This window comes from Geotrypetes seraphini, chromosome 2 (genome assembly GCF_902459505.1).
Source record: "Geotrypetes seraphini chromosome 2, aGeoSer1.1, whole genome shotgun sequence".
In the NCBI taxonomy this organism is placed as follows: domain Eukaryota; kingdom Metazoa; phylum Chordata; class Amphibia; order Gymnophiona; family Dermophiidae; genus Geotrypetes; species Geotrypetes seraphini.
The window spans coordinates 176,103,212-176,126,083 of NC_047085.1; the positions used below are offsets into that span (position 1 = coordinate 176,103,212).

At 44.7% G+C, this 22,872-nt stretch overlaps 1 protein-coding gene across 2 annotated transcripts in view; it reads left to right on the plus strand.

The window, feature by feature from the left end:
• ZNF236 (zinc finger protein 236) overlaps positions 1–22,872 on the plus strand; it is a 348,597-nt gene that overhangs the window by 101,151 nt on the left and 224,574 nt on the right. For both annotated transcript variants that reach the window (XM_033934375.1, XM_033934376.1), the window contains exon 7: positions 19,965–20,108. In XM_033934375.1, coding sequence (XP_033790266.1) covers positions 19,965–20,108 — 144 coding nt within the window. The remainder of the gene's footprint in view (positions 1–19,964; positions 20,109–22,872) is intronic.

Genomic DNA, 22,872 nt, shown 5'->3' on the forward strand with positions numbered 1-22,872 from the left:
GACAGGCAGACCTTCAAGGGGGGACAGGACTTCAAGGGGGGACAGGACTTCAAGGGGGACAGGCAGACCGAAGGGAGTGAAAAAGCTATAAAATAAACCCACTAGCGTGTCAATGTGTTGAGAGGAAGAGGTGGTCTGGGAAATTCTGCTGAGAAAACTCCGGGTCGGGACAGCGCACGGAGAGGCGGGGCAGTGCACGGAAAGTCATGGCAGGTGAACGGAGAGTCGGGGCAACCAGAGGAGAGTCGGGGAGGGCGAAAGGAGAGTCGGGGTGGCCAGAGGAGAGTCGGGGAGAGCGAAAGGAGAGTCGGGGTGGCCAGAGGAGAGTCGGGCAGCATGCGCGGTATACCCATGAGCGCTGTATACAAAAGTTTCCGTACATACAAGTGTGGTTTCTGCGCGCTATACCCGTGTGCGCGTTTTACACGGGTGCGCGTTATATCCGCGAAAATACGGTACTCTACACTGCTCCTACCACTAATATCCGTATCAACGGTTTGACCTCATCTTCATTCCATTCTACTAGAGGCACTAGGCAAGGATGCCCCCTGTTACCGCTTCTTTTTAATTTGGCTTTAGAACCTCTGCTTCTCTCATTACGTAACAATCCTAAAATTAAAGGAGTAAAATGTGGCCAGATGGAAGTGAAATTTTCGGCCTATGCCGATGATGTCCTAATATACACCACTCCTGATTTTTTACAGCCTCTGATAACGACTATTGAGGAATAGGCCAAAGTCTCTGGTTATAAACTTAACACAAGTAAGACTGAACTCATGCCATTGAATAATTTTGTTCAGAAATCAGATGTTGAACACCATAATTTCCAATGGTCACCTCACAAGTTAAAATATCTAGGTATAAATTTTGGTAACTCCATAGCTCAGACTATAGAATTGTGCTCTTTGCACATATTGCAACTCATTAATTCCTTAACCCTACGATGGACGCCATTAAAACTCTCATGGTAGGGGAGGATGGAATCCATGAAGATGATCATAATTCCGAAAATCAATTACACGCTGAGTATGTTACCATTCTTCTTGCCACCTAAATTTTATAAAAAAGTTGACGCTGCTTTAACCCAATACCTTTGGCATAAAGGGGTACCAAGGATTATTTTTTAAAAATTGAAGGCTTCTAAGATGGAAGGAAGTGTAAATTTCCACGATTTTTTTCGATTACCATTGTCCCTTCCTGATGCGTCAAGGCACCCGCTGGATTCTACATAGAGAAGGGCCAGACTTGAATGGTAACTGGTGTAGATTTGAGGAAGAAAGATATGGGCTGTATTCGCTTCCTTCCCTACCGTTTCTATCCCTATCTAAGACTGAGAGAGCTATGGATCACATACTTTCATCAATGAAACAAGTCTTCCAAGAGATCGAGACCCTACTGCATGTCCACTTGTCGTCTACTTTATACACTCCATTATGGAGAAATGATTGCATCAGGATCCAGAATAATACTGTTGACTGGAAGAATTGGCAGCGTGCTGGCATTTGGCAAGTTAAACACTTGAAAGATGGCAATGGATGGATTCCTTATAATGTACTTGTTGCACGACATAATTTATCCCCCAGTTGCCATTATCAATGGCTTCAACTCGAGCACTCACTACAGTTGATGATGAAAATAATGTACCTAACAAATGAAACTCCAGATATCATCAAAATTTGTTCATCCATGGTAGCTAATCATAAAGAAGCGGCTCAATGGTACAAACTAATTAGGCAAAAGAAGACACAGAGATTGATGGACCTTGAAAATAGATGGAACCAAGCAATAGACATGGAAGTTCTGGAAGATGTATGGTGAATCCTTTGGTCAAGACCCTCTAAAATATGTCACTCTGCCACATATCGTCAGACATCATTCTTCTGCTACACAGAGCTTACTGGACCCCTCAATGCTTATCTAAAATTAGTCCCAAGTCCAAGGACAAATGTTGGACTTGTGGCAATTATGACGGTTCTTTGCACCATATGCTATACGACTGTCCCTTACATCATAGTTACTTGAGAAGAATATGGTCTGATATTTGCTCAATATTTCATATCACCCACCCACTCTCTTTCACCATACTCATCTTTGGAGGTGAACTGGGTCAATTACCTATAACTAAAAATGAAAATGACTTGTTACATCTGCTTATTCTTGTGGCTATCAAAATAATTCTTTCAAATTGGAAAAACTTGGCAGCCACGGAATATGGTACTTGGTGGAACACAGTTTGCCTAGTGGCCAAATATGAACACATTGCTGCTGAAAGATCCCACGCCTTATGCAGATTTGAAAAGATGTGGGGGCACCAGTGTTGGACTATTCTCTCTCTCCATACCATTCCAGAAGTTGAACTTCATGCTTGAAATGACACAACATTCCCTTGGACACTACAATATATCTCCATGCACTGCTTGTTTAATCTCCACATTAGTTTAAATCTATTGACATCTTTCTCTTTTTGGGTTTTACTCATGGCTATTAGTAACGATGTTCGATTTCACCACAACTTATCCACTGCCATGTTACTTCCTAGGATAGTTTTTTTTTTACTTTTGGCTTTGTTACTTCTATTTTACTTTATCTATTTCCCTTACCTTATTTATTTATTTATTTATTATTTATTATCTATTTTCTTATTTTCTTTCTTCTTTCTTTCCTTTCAGAGTCACTAGATGCCTCTTTGATATCTTTCTTATATGATCTGCATAATTATGCTGTTACTAGTTATTGTTATTGCTGCACTTTTATCTTGCATCTTGTGATTATGATATCTGATATGATATTTGTTGTGTTATGTAAAAATTCAATAAAAATTTACTGAACTTAAAAAAAAAAAGTTACCCAGTTCTTTAGTCTCCCTAATTTCTGAAAACATTTCTGCATATGTCTGTTCATCCTGGTCAGGAAGGATGCAGTTTGGGAGTTATGTGTTTCTCTATCTGGATGATTGGCTGATAAAGAGTACATCAAAGAAAGGTAGTCAAAGATCAATGCAGAGGTGTTAGGTTCGTAATCAGTTACCCAAAGTCCTACCTGCTTCCAGTGCAGCAGTTGGAGCACATTGGAGCTTTACTAGACATGTTTCAGGCTTGAGCCTACCTTGTTTAAGTAAGAGCAGGTGTTCTTATTTGCATCACTGGTCAGGTTCACAGCAGCCAGCAGGTCACAGTATGGCAGATAGTGAGGTTGTTGGGCCACATGGCCTCCATGGTGCATATCACATTCATGGGACGCTTTCATATGCAAGGTGCTCATTAAACTCTGGCTTCCCAGTGGTGTCAGGACATGAGGATCTGAAGGATGCCATCTCTGATATCCCAGATTTTCAGCAGTCCTTTTCTCTGATGGAAAATACAGATTGACTTAGGGATTTTCATTCTAAATTCCAAAAAATTTTTGACCACATATATATCCAAACTGGAATAGAGTGCTCATGTAGGTGGACTTCATACACAGGGCCACTAGTCTGCTCAGAAGGCTCAATTTTGCATCAGTCTCCTGGAGTTGCGAGCAATATGTAACACTTTAAGGGCTTTCAGAGATTGGCCATTGAGCCAATTTGCTGTGATCCAGTTAGGTTGCCATGCACTATCTCAAGAAGCAGGGGGTATGGGATCCTACCACCAAAATTGTATACAGTATCCTACCCTTTGTATGGGATTCTACTCCTTGGTTCAGGAAGCAGTTGAGATGTGGTAGTTGGCTACCAGCCATGGCATGGTACTTGGAGCCACATACCTGGTGGGAAAAACAACTAGCTAGTGTACAGACTGAGCAGGGTGATGCAACCGATAAGTGGTCTTGTTGTATGGTATTTGCACACAAGATCTTCTAAGAGTGGAGCACCTCCTCAGTGGATCTTTGCTACACATCTTGACAGCAAAGTTTCTCAGTATTGTCTTTCTGACTCAGATCACATGGCAGGCTAACATTCCTCCTGAAGAGGGGAAAGTGCCTTTCTTATGCATACCCTCCAGTCCCTTTTATAGGGGAGATCTTGCTGAAACTCAAGCAGGACTGGAGAACTATGATCCTCATCACATTTTATTGGCCAAGGCAAGTATGGTTCCCACTTTTTTATGAAGTTGTCCTCTGAAGAACCTTGGACATCTAAATGTTTTCTGACTTCATTATGAATGAGGGGGTCTGTTCTGCATACCAACCTTCAGTCTGTGGCCCTCATAACTTGGATTTCTTTTACGTCTCTTCCGGATTCCATACACTAGGTGTTCAATCCCTTCCCATAATCCGGAAGTTGCAGAAATCCAGACACTTTTCCGAGCATGTGCTCCTCTTACCTTAGAGAGTAAGTTAGAGCCCCCTACAATTTCAATTTCTGTAAGCAATCCGTACAGAAGTCTTTTGAACTGCTCTGCTTTTTTTTCTTCTTTTTCGCTTCATTTCCTTTGAGACCCCTTTCCGGTGGTCCTCTGTTCGAGAAAAAGATGTAGTCCTGCAAATTCGGACTGCTGCTTCATGGAGAAATTTTGGTGGATTTGTGGAGCCAGCCTGTCATGCGCCACCATTCTTTAACTTGGGGGTCTATTCCCCTGGGAGTTTGCTTGCCCACTGACCTTGTCAGGGGTTTAAGCGCAGGCTGTATGCATCATGAATGAAAATCACCCGGGTTTCAAGGTGCAAGCTGCATTTCCTGCCCCCGGTCACATGGAGAGGATCCGTGGTGGTGGAGGTTACAGTTGATGTCTGGACGACTAGCAATCTGAAGATTTTAAAGTCTGGTCAATTTGGAGCTATTCTGAGGAAGAAAATCCTTTTCTTCAGTTGCTGTGTGAAAATGCTGAACTTTGGGGATGGTTTATAAAATGTGTTTAAACTTGTTTTCCCACAGTTTCTGAGGGTAGGGTTTTAGGTTCCTCACCTAACCAGACCCCAAATCACTATTTTTTATTTTTGGATTTTGTTTATTTTTTGCCATTTTTGGCGCAAATTTGCTGGCTATAGCCATCTTGGATTTTAATTAATCTTTTTTTCAAAGTTTTATTTCTGCCTCAAAACCCCTCGATTTGATTAAAAATGATTTGGGTTGGACTCCCCAGCCCCTAGTCTGTTGAATGTTTGCCTTGATTGCACTGGATTGGCGCCGGATCTGGGACTGTATACTGTATGCCGCAGTGCACTGGGGGAGGGGGCAGGAGCTTCGGGCTTCTCCTCTTTCAGGTCCTACAGGGCTAGGGAGCCGTCCTAGGTCCATGATTTTAGGGAAATATCTTGCCCAGAAGCCGTTCTGGAGTTTAGTGCCCAATGCCTATGTTCCGAGTCTGGGGACTCTTTTGGCGAGGAGATATTATGACGCTGCTTTTATTTTGTATCCGACTGAAACCTTTGCTGGAACTGGTCAACACAGTCACCCTTAGAGCTTGGATTTGGATGAGGATCCCTTAATCAACAGGCCTTTTCAGCATGGCTTTGTCCACCATTTTATTGGTTCTGCAAGAGCAAAAAAACAAACTCTTTTTTCCATCCCATTCACAGCTTCTTGGTTTGGTTACAGGACAATAGGATGCCCAGGCTGCTCTTTCTGGCTCTCTCAAGCTATGTCTAAGCTTTCTCCACTGGCTCTTGCTTCAGCAGTTTTGAACACCCTAAGGTAGATTCTGCCGTGGCATAGGATAGTCCTGCCCAATCGTCCTGCCCTCCTCAATTGCAAACCTCCGCTACTCTCATCTCCCATCCCTTCAAAAGCCCTCCAATTCCCCACCATGAAGCCACACCTATGGATCCTTCTTCTCCTCATCTGCTCATCCTCCAATATCTCCCTCTGCCTGAACCCTCCCTCCCCTAACCTACTGAACCCCATCACTGTCAGTCCTATCTACCCTGGTGCCAAAATCCCCACGCTTTTGCGCACCAGAAGCCACCCCTCCAAAAAAAACCCCAAAGAATCAATCACGCCTCCCTAAAGCCCATTCACCCTGCCAACCCCCCCATCCCCACCTCAGACTCTCTCACCCCAGTCCCATCTCTATACTGCAACGCCAGATCCGCTTGCAACAAAACACAAATTCTGAAGGATCTTCTTGAAGATCTCAATCCCGGTTTCTTATTCATCACCTAAACTTGGATCGCAAAAGACGACTTCTCTCAAAGTGAACTCTGCTCCCACGGTTACCAAGGCCTCTTCTCCCCCAGAATCAACCGGAAAGGAGGTGGTCTTGCACTCCTCCATAAATCATTCTTCGACGTCCAACTTCTTGATAAGGGTAGCCAGGCTTCCCTAGAATACATGCTAGCCTCTGTCAATGATGAGCTCCACCCGCACCCACTAGGTATCCTGCTTTTATACCGCCCACCTTCATCCCCCTGGAACAAATCCTCTGACCTCATCCTTGAGACCATTACAAACGCCTTCCTCAGATTTCAAAGATTACTAATCATTGGGGATATTAATCTTCACTTAAACGATACTACCAACAAGGATGCATCTGATCTCATCAACTTCCTCACCTCTTTAGGCTTCCCCCCCCCCCGGCTTCTTCCCCAACCCATGAAAAAGGACATTCAGACATCATCAGCTTCATCGACCTCTCCGAACACAAAACTTCGATCGACGACACTCACAGGGACCCCGTCCCCTGGTCCGACCACTTCCTAGGGGCTTTCTGCCTCCCCATCTTCATGTCCCACCTCGAGCCCCCCCCCCTCATTCTCCCAATCTTATCACCTTCCGGAAAAAAATTGCGAGCGATTTGTTCTGGGCCAAATTCCTCAACCTAACTCCCACCATCCACAACCCTCCAAACCCTGAATCCAACTGGCACAATTGGATCACCCTCTCTGAAACCACCTACCACTCCCTTACCCCCCTATCCACCAAAACGGTCTCCTACACCCGCAAGGCCCCCTGGTACTTTCCCCTCCACAGACAACTAAAGCAGAAATGTCGAACACTAGAACGAAAATGGAAAAAATCCAAATCCCCCACTGATAGACAGTCCTGGAGGACTTCCATTAAGTTCTACAACACCGAATTAAAAAAAATCAAGGAAGAACTACTACAGCAACAAAATCTGCAGCTCCAACAACCAAAGTAACACTTTGTTCAATATTTGGCGTTCCATATCCTCTAAACACGATTCCTCCTCACTCCCCTCCTCTCCATCCGCCAACGATCTTGCAAAATTCTTCAATGAGAAAGTGACTACCTTACGATGCTCCTTTCCCCCAACCCCCGCCTACAACTCTCTGGTGCTCACTACTTCCACACCTAATCTAACCGAGGCCAACCATATCCCAGCCGATAGATCCTGGACCGCCTTTGAGCCCGTTTCCGACTCCCAAGTCTCTAAACTCTGCCTCAAGTTAAAATCTTGCAACTGCTCCTTAGATCCTTTCCCCTCCTACTTATACGAGAACATTCCAGCTCAGGCCATCTCATCTCTCACCAAACTCTTAAACTCCGCCCTTCTCTCAGGCCTATTTTCGACAGAAATGGGACGCATCTCCTTATCCCCTCTCTTGAAAAAAGCTGATCTGGACCCCTCCACTCCTTCCAGTTATCGCCCAATAGCCAACATTCCTCTCCTGACCAAAATGCTGGAATCTATCATAGCCACCCAACTCTCATCCTATCTTGAGAGATTCTCCATTCTCCTTCCCTACCAACATGGATTCAGACCCAACTACAGCACTGAATCTCTCTTAGCCTCTTTGATCTCAAAGGTCCAACAACTCCATTCCTGCAACAAGTTCGCTGTCCTTCTTCAATTCGACCTCTCTGCAGCTTTCGACATTGTCCACCACGACATACTCATCCTCCAACTCTCCGAAATTGGCATAAATTCCACAGTCCTAGATTGGTTCTCAAAATTCTTACGTTCCCGCTCCTACTCCGTTAACATGAATGGTACCTCATCCTCCCCTTGGAAACCGCTCTGCGGAGTCCCCCAGGGTTCACCTCTATCCCCGATTCTTTTCAATGTTTATATGTCCTCCCTAAACTCCTCCACCTTTCTACCTCTGAGACACTTTACACCTACGCCGAAGACATCCTTGTCCTTCTCGAAACTGACTCTAACCTCACCAACCTCTCTGACAACATCTCAACCTGCATAACAAATCTCCAATCCTGGGCTCTCACCGTTCAAATGAAACTAAATGAGACCAAAACAAAACTTCTTTGGCTTGGCCCGAAATTGGATCAGCTACCCTCCCTCATCCCACTCCCCTCTGGCACCACTCTGCAGCTTGAGCACTCTAGCAAAGTTCTGGGCATCATCATTGACTCTACATTGTCCTTTAACGAACACATCAACTCCCTAGTAAAAAAATGCTTTTTCAATCTTCATATGCTAAGGAAAGTCAGATCCTGCTTCCACCAGCAACATTTCGCTGTCCTTGTCCAGTCCATCATTCTTTCCAGACTGGATTACTGCAACTCCATCTACCTAAGCCTAACAAAGAAAAGTATCACCAGACTTCAACGGATCCAGAACACCGCAGCTAAACTAATCTTCGCAAAAGGCAAATTCGACCATGTCTCCCCTCTTCTGTCTAAGCTTCACTGGCTCCCAGTCTTCCTCAGGGTTCGCTACAAATGCTCCTATCTTACCTTCAAATCTCTTCACGGCATCCTTCCTCCTCTCTTTCCTCTATCTTGGCTCTCGAGTACTCACTCAGAAATTCAAACTATCCTTCCCTTCTCTAAATGGCATCTCCCACACAGGAAAACTTGGAACGTCCCTCCCCTTCAGGATCACCGAACTATGGAACAGCTTTACTGCCCATCTTCGGAGTTCGACCTCCCTACAACACTTCAGAAAACATCTGAAAACCTGGCTTTTCTCCAAAATGTAACTTCCCCCTCCCCTTCCTGTTTACCATGCCCTCATTCCTTCCATTGGAGCTCCTTTCTTTGTTTTTAATTCCTGTAAACCGTGTCGAGCTCCACTTCTGTGGAGATGACGCGGTATATAAACTTAAGGTTTAGTTTAGTTTAGTTTAGGATACCCGGCGCATGGACCGCCCTAGTGTTGAAGGAGTAGTGTTTAAAGACTCCCAGGATCGTACAGTGATGGTTTTATTTATATAATAATATATTTTAAAAAACATATTTTGAAGTGGCTTCTTCAGGTTTCCAGGTGGCGTCAGCCTCATTTGATGCACGTGCCTGTCATGCGAGATTGCGCAGGGTGCCCTCTGCAGAAGTGGAGGTCTGTCCACAGTTAGTGCTGGACAGTGTGGATTATGTGGCGAATTTCCTTTCTGATCTCATTCAAGTTATTACTGCTTATGTGATGTCTGCATGCTGGCCTCTTTGGTTCTGTCCTTGGGCTGGGGATGCTGTCTCCAAGGCCACTTTAAGCAGACTTCCTTTTAAGGGTCAGCTTTTTTTATGGGACAGGTTTGGATGACCTCAGGGCCGGCGTTACTGATTGCTGCCCTAAGCCTCTCCGTATGCATGTCTCGCTAGACTTTGGAAGTGGATGGAGGTAATTTTTGTCCCTCATGCTGTTTTCATCAGAGATCTTTGGGCTCTTCTTCACAGAAATATTCCCAGAGATACGGTCCTTGTGACAACTCTTCCATTCCAGCCGTCTTCAGACATCCAGATCCTGGGGAGCTACTGCTCCTAAACAGCCCTCCATAGAACCGCCCTCTCTGTATATGCACAGTTGTTTGGAATAGCTGGTTCTTTCTGTCTCGGTTATTCTCTTTATAGGCTTGAAGACTTTCTTGCCAGTTGACAAATCCTGTGGAGAGTTTTCCACTTCTGTGAGTATGCTTAACTAAAGGATGTCTTATGTGGGTGCTCGTTACACACAGCAGATTAGTTCTACATTGTTCCTCAATGTCTTTTCTGTATTGCATTTTGCCTGTTTGTTACTTGTTTTTATATTTTGCAGAGCTGCTCTTAACAGAAATTGTTTGTTGCCGGGGAAGTTCCTCTGTGCCCCGTTATTTGTCCTGGATTGATTCTGGTATGGTTGATTATCTTTGGGACTGAACTGTAGAGGGCTCTTAACTCACTAGCTAAGGTAAGAGAAGCACATGCTCAGAAAAGTGTCTGGATTTCTGCAACTCCCAGATTGCGGGAAAGGATTGAACACCTAGCGATGGAAGCCTATAGGAACTAATAGAAAGAAGATTATTGAAGGTAAAAACCTAATCTTCCAGTTGAGAGCATAGAATCTGTAACCCTTCAACTGCCCAAGGGTGTTTCCAAGGTCCTGCTGGCTTCTAGGAGAGATTCTACTGAGAGGATTTATACTTCCAAATGGAAGAGATTTGCTATCTTGTATGAAGACAAGGCCCTATATACTTTTTCTTGCCCCGCACAAAAACTGCTTCAGTACCTTCTATACCTCCAAGACTGGTTTATAAACCAAGTCTGCAAGGGTTCACATCAGTGCAAATAGTGCATACCCTCACTAAGTAGAAGATAAGCCCATCTCCGTACAGCCTCTAGTTGTTTGTTTTATGCAAGGTTTGCATTTGGCAAAAGTCTCCATTCAGCTGTGTCATGGGACCTCCTTTTGAGCCACTTGATTCATATCATATGAAGTACTAGCTCTGGAAGATCTTGTTCTTTGTGGTGTTCATTTCAACTTGCAGAATCAGTGAGCTTCAGGCCCTAGTAGTTGATCTGCATTATCATAAAATAGTGATTCTTTGCATGCATCCTGTTTCTTCTTAAGGTGGTGTCAAAGTTCCATTTTAATTAGTCAGTTGTCCTTCCAACGTTATTCCTGAAACCTTAGGCCCATCCTGGTGAAAGTGCACTAAATACCTTGGACTGCAAGTGATCCTAAGCTTTCTATTTGGAATGAACTAAAACTCATAGACAGTCCACAGAAGGTTTTGTTTTTTATGACCCAAACAGGATGGTGGCAGCTGTCAGTAAACACACTTTATCCAATTGACTAGCAGAATACATCTCCTTCACGTATGGCTATGCTGGGATGACTCTGGAGGGACATTCCATGGCTCACAGTCATAGCAGTATCAATAGCTTACTTGAGATGAGCCTCCATTGAGGAGATTTGCAGTCTACATATCCTTACTGCCTTGAGCAGAATATGTGCATGAGTTGAGCAGGTGAGAACCACATGACCAGGCCTGCCAAAGAGTCAAGAAACTTCTGAATCCTGGGCATTGTCTGTGCTGGAGCTTCATTGATAATGTTGTCCATCTGTGGTAATCTGTATCCTGCTGTCCTTGGAAAGCACACCTGCTACATGTGAGTAACTTCGCTATATAAATTTTTGGCGCAGTGGTTAAAGTTACAGCCTCAGCACTCTGGAGTTGTGGGTTCAAACCCATGCTGCTCCTTGTGACCCCGGGAAAGTCACTTAGGGGCAAATTCTATAAGAAGCGCATAAAAGTTAGGCGCCGAAATAAGCACTGTTCAGCGCGATTCAAGTAAAATTGGGTGCTGTTTAGTGAATTGCGCTGAGCAGCACCTATTTTGGAGGCGCCCAATAAATAGGCCAGCTCTAGGCACAACTAAAAGTTAGGCGGCCATACGATCACTTAAGCACTTTTAAGAGCAGCGATTCTGTAACAAGGCGCCTAAAGTAGCCACGCCCATGCCTAACATGAATAGCGCCTATTTTTTTGATGGCCACCTAAATTTTTAGATGCGCATTGTTACAGAATCACTCTTTATCCCAGGACAAGCAGGCAGGCTATTCTCACATATGGGTGACGTCATCCGACGGAGCCCCGATGTGGACGCCTCCAAGCAGACTTGCTTGAAGAAACTAGAAGTTTCGAGTCGCCCGCACAGCGCATGCGCGAGTGCCTTCCCGCCCAGCGCACAGGGTGCGTCTCCTCAGTTCTTAGTTTTCCGCAGAGCCGAGAAGTCCGTCTTTTTGGCTCTCTCCGGTTACTATCGTCGTTCGTGCCTTCTCTCACCGCAGTTTTGTGTTTATTTTTCTCACGAATCGCTGTGTTACTTCTTTTCTTTCTTTAAAAAAAAAAAAATTTTTACTTCCATCTGTTCGTCCGGTCCAGGCCGCTCGGCCACGGCCTGCGGGCTTCGACTTTGCGTCGGATGTCTATTTGTCTATGCCCCGACCTGTTACCGGTTTCAAACAGTGTCGCAAGTGCAAGCGCACGATATCCCTTACGGACCCTCACGGACACTGCCTCAAGTGCCTTGGGCCGAATCATCATCCTACATCGTGCCTGCCTTGCCAAACACTTAAGCCTCGTGCTTTTAAGCGTTGTTGCTTTCTGGTGGACAACCTCTTCGAGATGGAGTCTTTTAAGCTCTCGGCATCGAAGGTGTCTTCGGCATCGGCCCCGGTCGACGCCTCTCCTTTTACTGCTTTCACCTCGAGCTTCATCAGACCTTTGTCTTTTGGACCGGCTCTTGCTTCGACGTCCTCGGCTGCCATATCTTCTCCTGTCTCCTCAGGTCAGATAGCTCAGCCCTCGATTCCGCCAGTGGTGCTTAGAGTTTCAAAGCCTCACAAATCGAAACACTCTCACACCACTGTGCGAGAACCTCCAGCCAAGCAGGTGGGCTGGTTTCAGACGCGGTACCCTCCTTGCCGGCTGTGCCCCAGACCTCTTTGGAGGAGCAGATTCTTAAAGTCCTCACTACTATGGGACCCACACTGCTTAATCAGCTTCAGCCTGGGCATGCAGAAGTCTCCCGCGAGGTCGAGCCGCCTATGTCCCAGTCTGATCTTCCACACTCGATGCAGGGAGCGGAGTCTCTGCGAGTGGCTGGTCGAGCTTCTAAGCACGAGACGCATAGAGTCTGTGCGAGTGCATCGACAGGATACCTCCCATTCTACCAAGGGAGTCCAGTCTTCGAAGCTGCTTCAGGGCTCTTCCACGCCTCTAGATCTTCGATCAACTGCTTCCGAGGCAACCTCTGCTAGATCTTCGAGATCCATTTCGAGACACAGTTCTCCACATCATTCGAGACCTACTTCGAGGCATTCTTCGAGACATCATTCCTCAAAGCCTCGGTCCTCTCCGGCTTCGACGAGACTTTCAACTCCTAATTCCAAGTCTCCGATGCCCGCTCTCGAAGACATCCCGATGTCCAGAGCATCGTCTAAGTCTCCAGGTTCTTTCATGCCATGGTTTCCTGCCGAGGCTTCTACTTCTTCAATTCCAGTTGCCTCGACGTCTTCGAGTCCTTCTCGAAGCCGGGCCACTGCAGATCAATTATCTTTTGCCTCATTTTTGAGACAGATGGCTGTAGATCTGAATGTTCCACTAGATACTGGCTGTAAGTACTCTAAAGTATACCTCGAGACCATGCACCTTCCTCAACCTCCGGCTGAGTCTCTCAAACTGCCATTGCACAAACTTCTTGATCAGACTTTTACTCGATGCATGGAGACTCCCTTTTCCATTCCAGAAGTTCCAGGAAAGTTAGATGTCAGATATAAAACTGCATATATATCACAGAGAAGATCTTGTATAGATTTATAACAGTATTCAGTACATTCACAGACCTCAGTGATACCGTCTGTATGCCTTTAGACTTTAGAACATACAGACACACAAGGGGGGCTTGTTCAGCATTGGAGGGAGAAGAAACATAAGGTCACGGACCTTAAATGGCGTGTCATTGATCAGGTTCATGTAGGGTGGGAGGGTGGCGATCTTAAAGAAAAACTAAACTACAAGGAACAAAAGTGGATTTTTCAATTGAATTCAGTAAGTCCTATGGGTTTGAATGCCGACATAGAATGGATGACGTTAGTCTAGGGGATTTAAACTTACAATGCGGGGAGCATGAGCTGCTAATACTGAGGTATTGTTTTCCGAATAACTATCTAATTTTACCTTCAAATTTAAATAGAATTCTATTAATATTTCTAATATATATATATATATATCTTATGTTGCAGGGGGATTTCCTTGATAAAGCCCGTATGGGCGAAACGTAGACTATGTCGGAGTGCGTACCCCCACCCGCGTAGTATGAAACAAGATGAGTATTTCATTTCATTACTTAATATAAAAAAATATATAAAAAATATTGCAAAATAATAACAAGACCAATGACGATTAGGGATACCGAGGGTGTCTGTATGTTCTAAAGTCTAAAGGCATACAGACGGTATCACTGAGGTCTGTGAATGTACTCAATACTGTTATAAATCTATACAAGATCTTCTCTGTGATATATATGCTGTTTGACTTGAAGGAAGATTAAAAAACCAATAGAGTCAGAGGTTAGGTTGTATTGAGATATAAAACCGTGCATCAGAAGGGTTTTGACAATACCCAATTGTCGCATCAATCCTTGCTTGTGGAATCCTCTTTGAAGAGATCCCATCCTTCCAGAGTGTATGCCACAGTTCCTCCTGGCAGGGAAGGGAAGACCATGGATAAGTTTGGACGTCGCATTTACCAAAATGCTATGATGTCTTCAAAAGTACTCAACAACAATTTTCATTTTATTACATATTTTGAGTTTCTTTTATCTCTTCTGCCGAAGTTTGTAAGTTATCTGGATGCCAGCATGCATTTTGAATTCCAAGAACTCATTGCTTCTTTTTCTCAATTGCGTATCCATCTTCTCCAATCATCTTATGATGCCTTTGAGCTCTCTGCCCAAGCAGCGGCTTGCTCTGTGGCCATGCATCGTCTAGCCTGGCTTCGCATCGTAAACATGGACTCTAACCTTCAACTTTGTCTGGTGAACATCCCCTGTGAAGGCAATGACTTCTTTGATGAGTCCATTGAGGATGCCACTAAAAAGTTGTCTGACCATGCTAAATCATTTGCCTCAATAGTCAGACCAAAGCCTAAACCAATTCCATCTAGGCCTACTCGCCCTCCTGTCATCTACCAGAGGCGTTTCCCTCCAAAGCCGGCGCCTTACACTTGCCTTCCTTTGAAGAAACAGCCACCGCAGAAGCAACAGAAGCAACAGAAGCCTCAACCTTCTGCTACACCTAAGGCTTCTCAGCCTTTTTGACTGTTTACTTCAGAGCATAACATCCATCGTTCTGCCTCTGTCTCCTTTTCCACCTATAGGAGGTCGTCTCCATCTTTTTTACAACAGATGGACGGTCATAACATCCGACCTCTGGGTCCTTTCCATCATCAGAGAAGGATGCTCTCTTCATTTTCATCAGGTTCCTCCAGACCTTCCTCCAAGAGAGTATCCTTCCAGTCCATCCCAGACCGTCCTTCTTCTTCAGGAAGCCCAAGCTCTGCTTCGTCTCCATGCCATCGAGCCCCTCTGTCTTCCCTTGGAACAGTAGAGCAGGGGGTTTTACTCCCGTTACTTCCTTGTTCCAAAGAAGACGGGCGATCTGAGACCCATTTTGGATCTCAGGGCTCAACAAATTTTTAGTCAAAGAAAAGTTTCGGATGTTGTCCCTGGCATCTCTATATCCCCTTCTCGAGCAGAACAATTGGTTATGCTCTCTGGATCTCAAGGAGGCCTACACTCATATTCCCATCCATCCGGCCTCCATCAATACCTCAGATTTCAGGTGGGGAATCTGCATTTTCAATACAGAGTACTACCTTTCGGCCTGGCCTCGTCTCCCAGAGTGTTCACCAAGTGCCTGGTAGTGGTAGCCGCAGCTCTACAGAATCATGGTCTCCAGGTTTTTCCATACCTAGACGACTGGCTCATCAAAGACTCCACAACTCAAGGGGGTTATTGTAGCGACCCAACGAACTACCTGATTCCTCTAAAGTTTGGGATTCGAAATCAACTTTCCCAAATCTCAACTTCAACCCTCTCAGAATCTACAATTCATTAGAGCTGTTCTGGACACTGTCCAACTCAGAGCATTCCTTCCTCAACAACGCCTGGAGGCTCTTTTTCAACTCTGTCACACTGTGTCTTCCCGCTCTTCCATCTCAGCGAGACACATGATAGTGCTTCTGGATCACATGGCTTCCACAGTACATGTGACTCCTTTTGCCAGACTTCACCTCAGAATTCCTCAATGGAGCCTGGCTTCTCAGTGGACGCAGGCTTGCGATCCTCTGTCTCAACACATTACAGTCACTCCTTTCTTGAAGCAGTCTCTCCGTTGGTGGATGCTCTCTTCCAATCTTTCCAGAGGCTTGCTTTTTCAAACGCCTCCTCATCAGAAAGTCCTCACGACAGACTCTTCTACGGGGCGCTCATTTCGATGGTCTCCGTACTCAAGGCCTCTGGACCAGTACGGATTGTCAGTGTCATATCAATCGGTTGGAACTCAGAGCGATCCTCAAAGCTCTCCATGCTTTTCAACATCTCCTTCACGGCACAGTAGTCCTCGTCCGCACGGACAACCAAGTCGCCATGTATTATGTCAACAGACAGGGAGGGACGGGGTCTGCCTCCTTTTGTCAAGAAGCTCTGGAAGTGTGGGACTGGGCGATCCGTCACAACACCTTCCTCAAAGCTATTTACATTCAAGGAGCTCAGAATTGCTTGGCGGACAACTTGAGTCATAGAAACATAGAAATATAGAAAAAGACGGCAGAAAAGGGCTATAACCCACCAAGTCTGCCCATTCCAAATACCCGCCCCCTGGTTTCACTCCCTTAGGGATCCCATGTGAATATCCCATTTTCTCTTAAAATCCGACACGCTGTTGGCCTCAATCACCTGCAGTGGGAGTTTGTTCCAATGATCCACCACTCTTTCAGTGAAGAAGTATTTTCTGGAGTCGCTATGGAACTTCCCTCCCCTGCAACCTCACGAATGGACTCTCCATTCCTCGTCTCTTCATCACATTTTCTCACAGTGGGGAACGCCTCAGATAGACCTCTTTGCAGCTCCCCACAACTTCAAACTGCCTCAATTTTGCTCCATGATATACTCTCCTCACCGCCTCGAGGCAGATGCTTTTCTTCTGAACTGGATGAATCTGTTCCTCTACGCATTTCATCCATTCCCTCTCATTCTCAAGACTCTGGTCAAATTGAAGAACGATCATGCCACCATGATTCTAATTGCTCCTCGGTGGCCAAGACAACCATGGTACTCCCTTCTACTTCAACTCAGCAGCAGGGAGCCATACCTTCTACCAGTTTTTCCTTCTCTGCTTACACAGAGTCACGGATCTCTACTTCATCCCAACCTGCAGTCTCTACACCTGACAGCATGGTACCTTTCAACATAACTCCTCTTCAGTTTTCTCATCCTGTTAGAGACGTTTTAGAAGCTTCTAGAAAGCTTACAACTAGACAATGCTATCACCAAAAATGGACTAGATTTTCTACATGGTGTTTTACTCATCATAAGGAGCCTCAACATTCCTTCTTATCTTCCGTCTTGGACTATCTTTTGCACCTCTCCAACTCTGGACTCAAGTCTACATCCATACGAGTCCATCTCAGTGCAATTGCAGCTTTTCATCAGCCTATTGAAGGGAAACCCCTCTCTGCTCATCCGGTGGTTTCCAGATTCATGAAAGGACTTTTTAATGTTAAAACTCCTCTCAAACCACCTCCAGTGGTTTGGGACCTCAATATTGTCCTTTCTCAACTCATGAAGCCTCCATTTGAACCAATTGATAAGGCTCATCTGAAGTATCTCACTTGGAAAGTGGTCTTTCTCATTCCGCTCACTTCTGCTAGGTGAGTCAGTGAGCTGCAAGCTTTAGTTACTGATCCACCATTCACTGTGTTCCATCATGACAAGGTGGTTCGTCGTACTCATCCGAAATTCCTCCCTAAAGTGGTCTCAGAATTTCATCTCAACCAATACATCGTACTTCCAGTGTTTTTTCCAAAGCCTCATTCTCACCCTGGAGAATCAGCTCTTCATACTCTGGACTGTCAACGTGCTTTGGCTTTCTACTTGGAACGCACCAAACCACACAGAACTGCTCTTCAGCTTTTAGTCTCTTTCGATCCCAATAGGTTGGGACATCCAATTTCTAAACGCACCATCTCCAATTGGATGGCGGCTTGTATCTCTTTCTGCTATGCCCAGGCTGGATTACCTCTTCACAGTAAAGTCACAGCCCATAAAGTCAGAGCAATGGCAGCTTCATTAACTTTCCTCAGATCTACTCCTATTGAGGAGATTTGCAAGGCTGCTACTTGGTCCTTGGTTCATACATTCACTTCTCACTATTGTCTGGATACTTTCTCCAGACGGGATGGACAGTTTGGCCAAACAGTATTACAAAATTTATTCTCCTAAGTTGCCAACACTCCCACCATCCCATTCTGGTTAGCTTGGAGGGCACCCATATGTGAGAATAGCCTGCCTGCTTGTCCTGGGATAAAGCACAGTTACTTACTGTAACAGGTGTTATCCAGGGACAGCAGGCAGCTATTCTCACAACCCACCCACCTCCCCTAGTTGGCTTCTCTGCTAGCTATCTGAACTGAGGAGACGCGCCCTGTGCACTGGGCGGGTGGGCGACTCGAAACTTCTAGTTTCTTCAAGCAAGTCTGCTTGGAGGCGTCCGCATTGGGGCTCCGTCGGATGACGTCACCCATATGTGAGAATAGCTGCCTGCTGTCCCTGGATAACATCTGTTACAGTAAGTAACTGTGCTTTCTTGATAGGCGCCTAAGTTTTAATTATTGCTGATTAAAAAAGCTTAATTGAGCTTGTTATTCAATTTAGATAGGCGCCTATCTAGTTGGGCGCCTCCAAACTAGGTGCCTAACATTAGGCGCCGATTACAGATTTGGGGCCTTAATCCCCCCATTGCCCCAGGTACATAAGATAGATTGTGAACCCACCAGGACAGACAGGGAAAAATGCTTGAGTACCTGAATAAACTCATGTAAACCGTACTGAACTCTCTTGGGAGAATGGTATAAATAAATAAACACTTTCAGGGTTCTGCAACCAATATGTATCTACAGTTTCCTGAGAATGATGCTGAAGGATGTCAAAAGTTAGAAAGCGATGACCAATACTTCTTTAGCACTAAAACATTTTCTCATATGGCATTATTTTCTAACCGAGGGTCCTCAGAATGCCACGCTAAATCATTTGAATAGTGTGGCAGCACTCCTCACTGGAATCCTTGTTTATCGGCATGTGCTATTACAAGGGTTCCAGTGAGGAGTGCTGCCACACTATTCAAATGATTTAGCGTGGCATTCTGAGGACCCTCGGTTAGAAAATAATGCCATATGAGAAAATGTTTTAGTGCTAAAGAAGTATTGGTCATTGATATCATTGTTAATCTGTGCCTAACATTGTTTAAAAGTTAGAAAGCAGCACTCATACTAGAAAGTGAAATGCAACCTTGTGCTGTTATGCTGCAAACATCTTTTATACGTTCTTTGATTTCAGTTCTCTATTGAATTTAAGAGAGAAATTCAGCTGTAAGGAGCAGTTGACATGTTTCCATATGAATCATCTATAGAAATTCCACTTTTGAATGCAATTGGAAAAAAAAAAAAAATCCACTATAATAAAACCTTTAGCGCACATGCGCACTTCAAACTCGATGGGTCCATGATCCGTAGTGCCGTGCCATGCACGCGCAGTGCCTGCCTCAGCTGATTTCCTGCCCCGATCTCCGACGCCGATTCACTTCCTGCCTTCTGACTAGCTGCCGCTGCCAGGATGCCTCTTCTTCTCATCCCTGGACCAGCAGCGGCAGCAGCTGCGTTTTCAACAAGCAGCTGCAGGCCATTTGCTAGGCCGGCCCACTTCGATAATGCGATCCGAGCTGGCCTAGCAAAAGCCCCGAGGCTGCCTGGCCTAGCGGATGCTGGACAGGGGGAGCAGGGAAGGGGTGCTTCTGGATGGGGGGAGGTAAAAGGAAGGTAGACAGACAGAAATAAAGACAGACATAAAGAAACAAAGGGGGCAGGGAGAGACAAACAAAGACATACAGAAAGAATGAAAGAGAAAGAAATGCCTAAGTCTACACATCTATTCTAGCACCCGTTAATGTAATGGGCTAAAAATCTAGTATATATATATATATATAGATAGATATAGATATAGATATATAAAGAGAGAGAGAGATATGTACAATAGATATATGTATGTATGAAAAGTTCCTATCCATTTCTCTTTTTTTTTTCCTCTGAAGGTAAAGAATGGTCCTACATATAACTGTACTGAATGTAGCTGTGTTTTCAAAAGCCTTGGCAGCTTAAATACACACATTAGCAAGATGCACATGGGAGGGCCTCAGAGTTCAGTTGGTTCTGCTGGAGAGACATCTTGCATTACGGTAAATGAAGTATATTTTAAGTGTCTTAAAATTTTTAAAATGTATTTTTTTGTATTTGTGGTACCTTTTTTTTTTTCTAGAACATCTCTCAAAGAAAGCACCAGCAAGGCAAACATATGCTTAAGTGGTACATTTCTGGGTGTGGCATTTCGGCCATCATTTTGAGAGTAGGTGGGATCTGGGTATGATATGGGTGGGTGGAGTTTGGCCGGCTATGACAGATAGTATACAAGTCAGTATCCTGCACAACTTGTCACAACTGCTATTAACAGAAGAGGAGGCAGTAAGTACATCTGTGCTACTGGCATTCCAGTAGTGCATCACACTGGCACAAATGTTGTTGCAGCGCTTGTCTCTCCCCCTTCTACATCCCTCCTCTCAATTCCTCCCATCACACTGTAGACCTTCTCCCAACATAGCAGCTGATCCCAATTCTGCATCCTCAGTGATCATAACAAGACCTTGTACCCGTCGATGACCACAGCTAGACCCTTCTTCCACCCCCCAACACCCTTGTGCACCTCTCCATTTCCATTACGTTCTCTTTCCCACTTTTAAAGGAATCAATTTTGGCTTTAATAGCTTCCCATTTTACTCTTTAGATGCGCTGAAAACCTTTTGTTCTTCCTCCTTCCCTTTTTAGTGAATTGAATCTATTTTATCTGAGTTTACAATACTTTTATGTTCAAACAATAGGTACAAAGGAATAAACAGACCAGGATAAAGAGCTACAGTCTCAACTCCGGCAAAAGGACGCACAATCCAGAAACCAATGTTATCAAATACAGTTAAATAACACAAGAATGCAAAACCACCACTCCCAGACCCCCACCTCAACCCCCCCCCAAAGGCTCCCCCATAGCAATACCAATCCCCCCAAGAAACTGTGGCCAAAGCCTATAAAGTCCATTAGTTCAGAGAGGGCAGACGAAGAGGATGAAGTGGGGAGAGAGTACCTGCCGACCAGATACTTATCCCCCATATACATACACCTCAGTACCAAGATATGTACATGAACTTGTCCCTACAGGAGGTTAACCACTCTTACAAACCCTCCTATCATTATGTACTGAGGTTATTGAATAACCTACCACCCCCTTACCCTTCCTACAACACCCCCCCTCCCCAATTTGGAGCCCCCCTGAAATATTCCCAGTTGTGGTGAATCAAGGACAGCCCACCCACTACAAACAGCCGTAAAAAAACAGGCCCTCACACAACTAAGGTGTTTAAGATCAAACTCCGAGCCCCTGAGGCAAGGATTGTAAGTAGGGTTCCCAGGTCTACATGAACAAACGATTATGGCACCCTGCTTGACGAGCTTCTCCCATCTCATAAGTCATGAGTAGATGAAATTGGTTTCTCCAATTTCTTCAGCCAATACTGCAGGAGTCCTTCAGCCAATACTGCAGGAGACACTTATGGCCCACCGTACATGCCTTACAAAATAAAGCAAAATAAATAAAGAATTGGCTAAACAGTCCTCATCATAAAATAAAGAGCATCGTCCCACCCAATACACTCGACAGCTGCCTGCTTGGCCAAAGAGAACCCCCCTAGGGGATTCACTCACCCCCACCCCCTATAACCGTCCCAAATAAGACAAGATAAAATGCCAGAACCATCTGACCTGAGGACAGAGCCACACAGCGTGGGAAAACATACTATCAGCACGTCCACATCAGGGACACAAAGGCGTGGTTCCAATACTTTTAAATTATCCAGTACCTGTGCTTGTACTGAGCCATTCTATTGAATCTCTTTAGGTTTTGGTTTTGTATGTTTGGGGCAGTTTATTCTCACCTCCTGTCTTGAAAGTCAAGCACACCACTGCATTTCTGTTCTGTTACCCCTGAGAAGTTAAATATTTATCTGCATATCAGTACACATTTACCATATGATACAAATGCAAACTATTTATGTCATTGTGACACTATTGCAATGTATATAGGCTCCCATGGTATAATGAGAATGGGAAGAGAAGGAAGGTGAATAGGATATATGCTGTACAAAGCCAGTGCATCAGTAGTGGAAATGGTGAAGAAAGGAGCAGAATTCATATGGGGGATGAATTGGAGGTCAGAGAATAGCAAGATATATGCATACGTTCTCTCTCTCACACTCACACACTCAAAAGATGATGGAGGTGAGCCAGGATGTAATATTTCATCATTCTATAAAAGAACAGTCCAAGAGATCAATATTTTATTTGACTGTAAATCAGAGGGTACATCAAGAAAGACTAAAAAGACATCTAGGAAGTAAGCAAAGCACAAGGCTTATAACAGGCAAGCTAAATGCAGAGAAGAGGCTTCAGTGACACATAGAAAGAGGTACTCCACAGACATATTAAGCTGGAAAGCTGGAATATCACAATCCCCCAAATTCTATAAAAGGCGTTCAAAATTGTGCATGCAAATTTGGGTTATGTCCAATTTGGGCATGAGATTTAATTGGATAATGAGCCAATTAGCACCAATAAATGGACACTAACAATTTGACGCTAATTGGGAACAATTTGAATTTACACACGCATCTCGCTGGGCACTAATCTATAAAGATACATATGTAAATTTTTTAGTGTAGAAGTAAAAAGGGGTGTGGCCATGGGAGGGGCATATCTGGGTCAGAGGTTTTTGCTAAAAAGGGGGGGGGGTAAATTAGGTTTGAGGATTTACACATGTTTCAGTTGGTATAAATTCTCTTGGGTGCAGATCACAGCGCTCATCACTATTCTATAAATGGTGCCCAACTCTGAATGCCA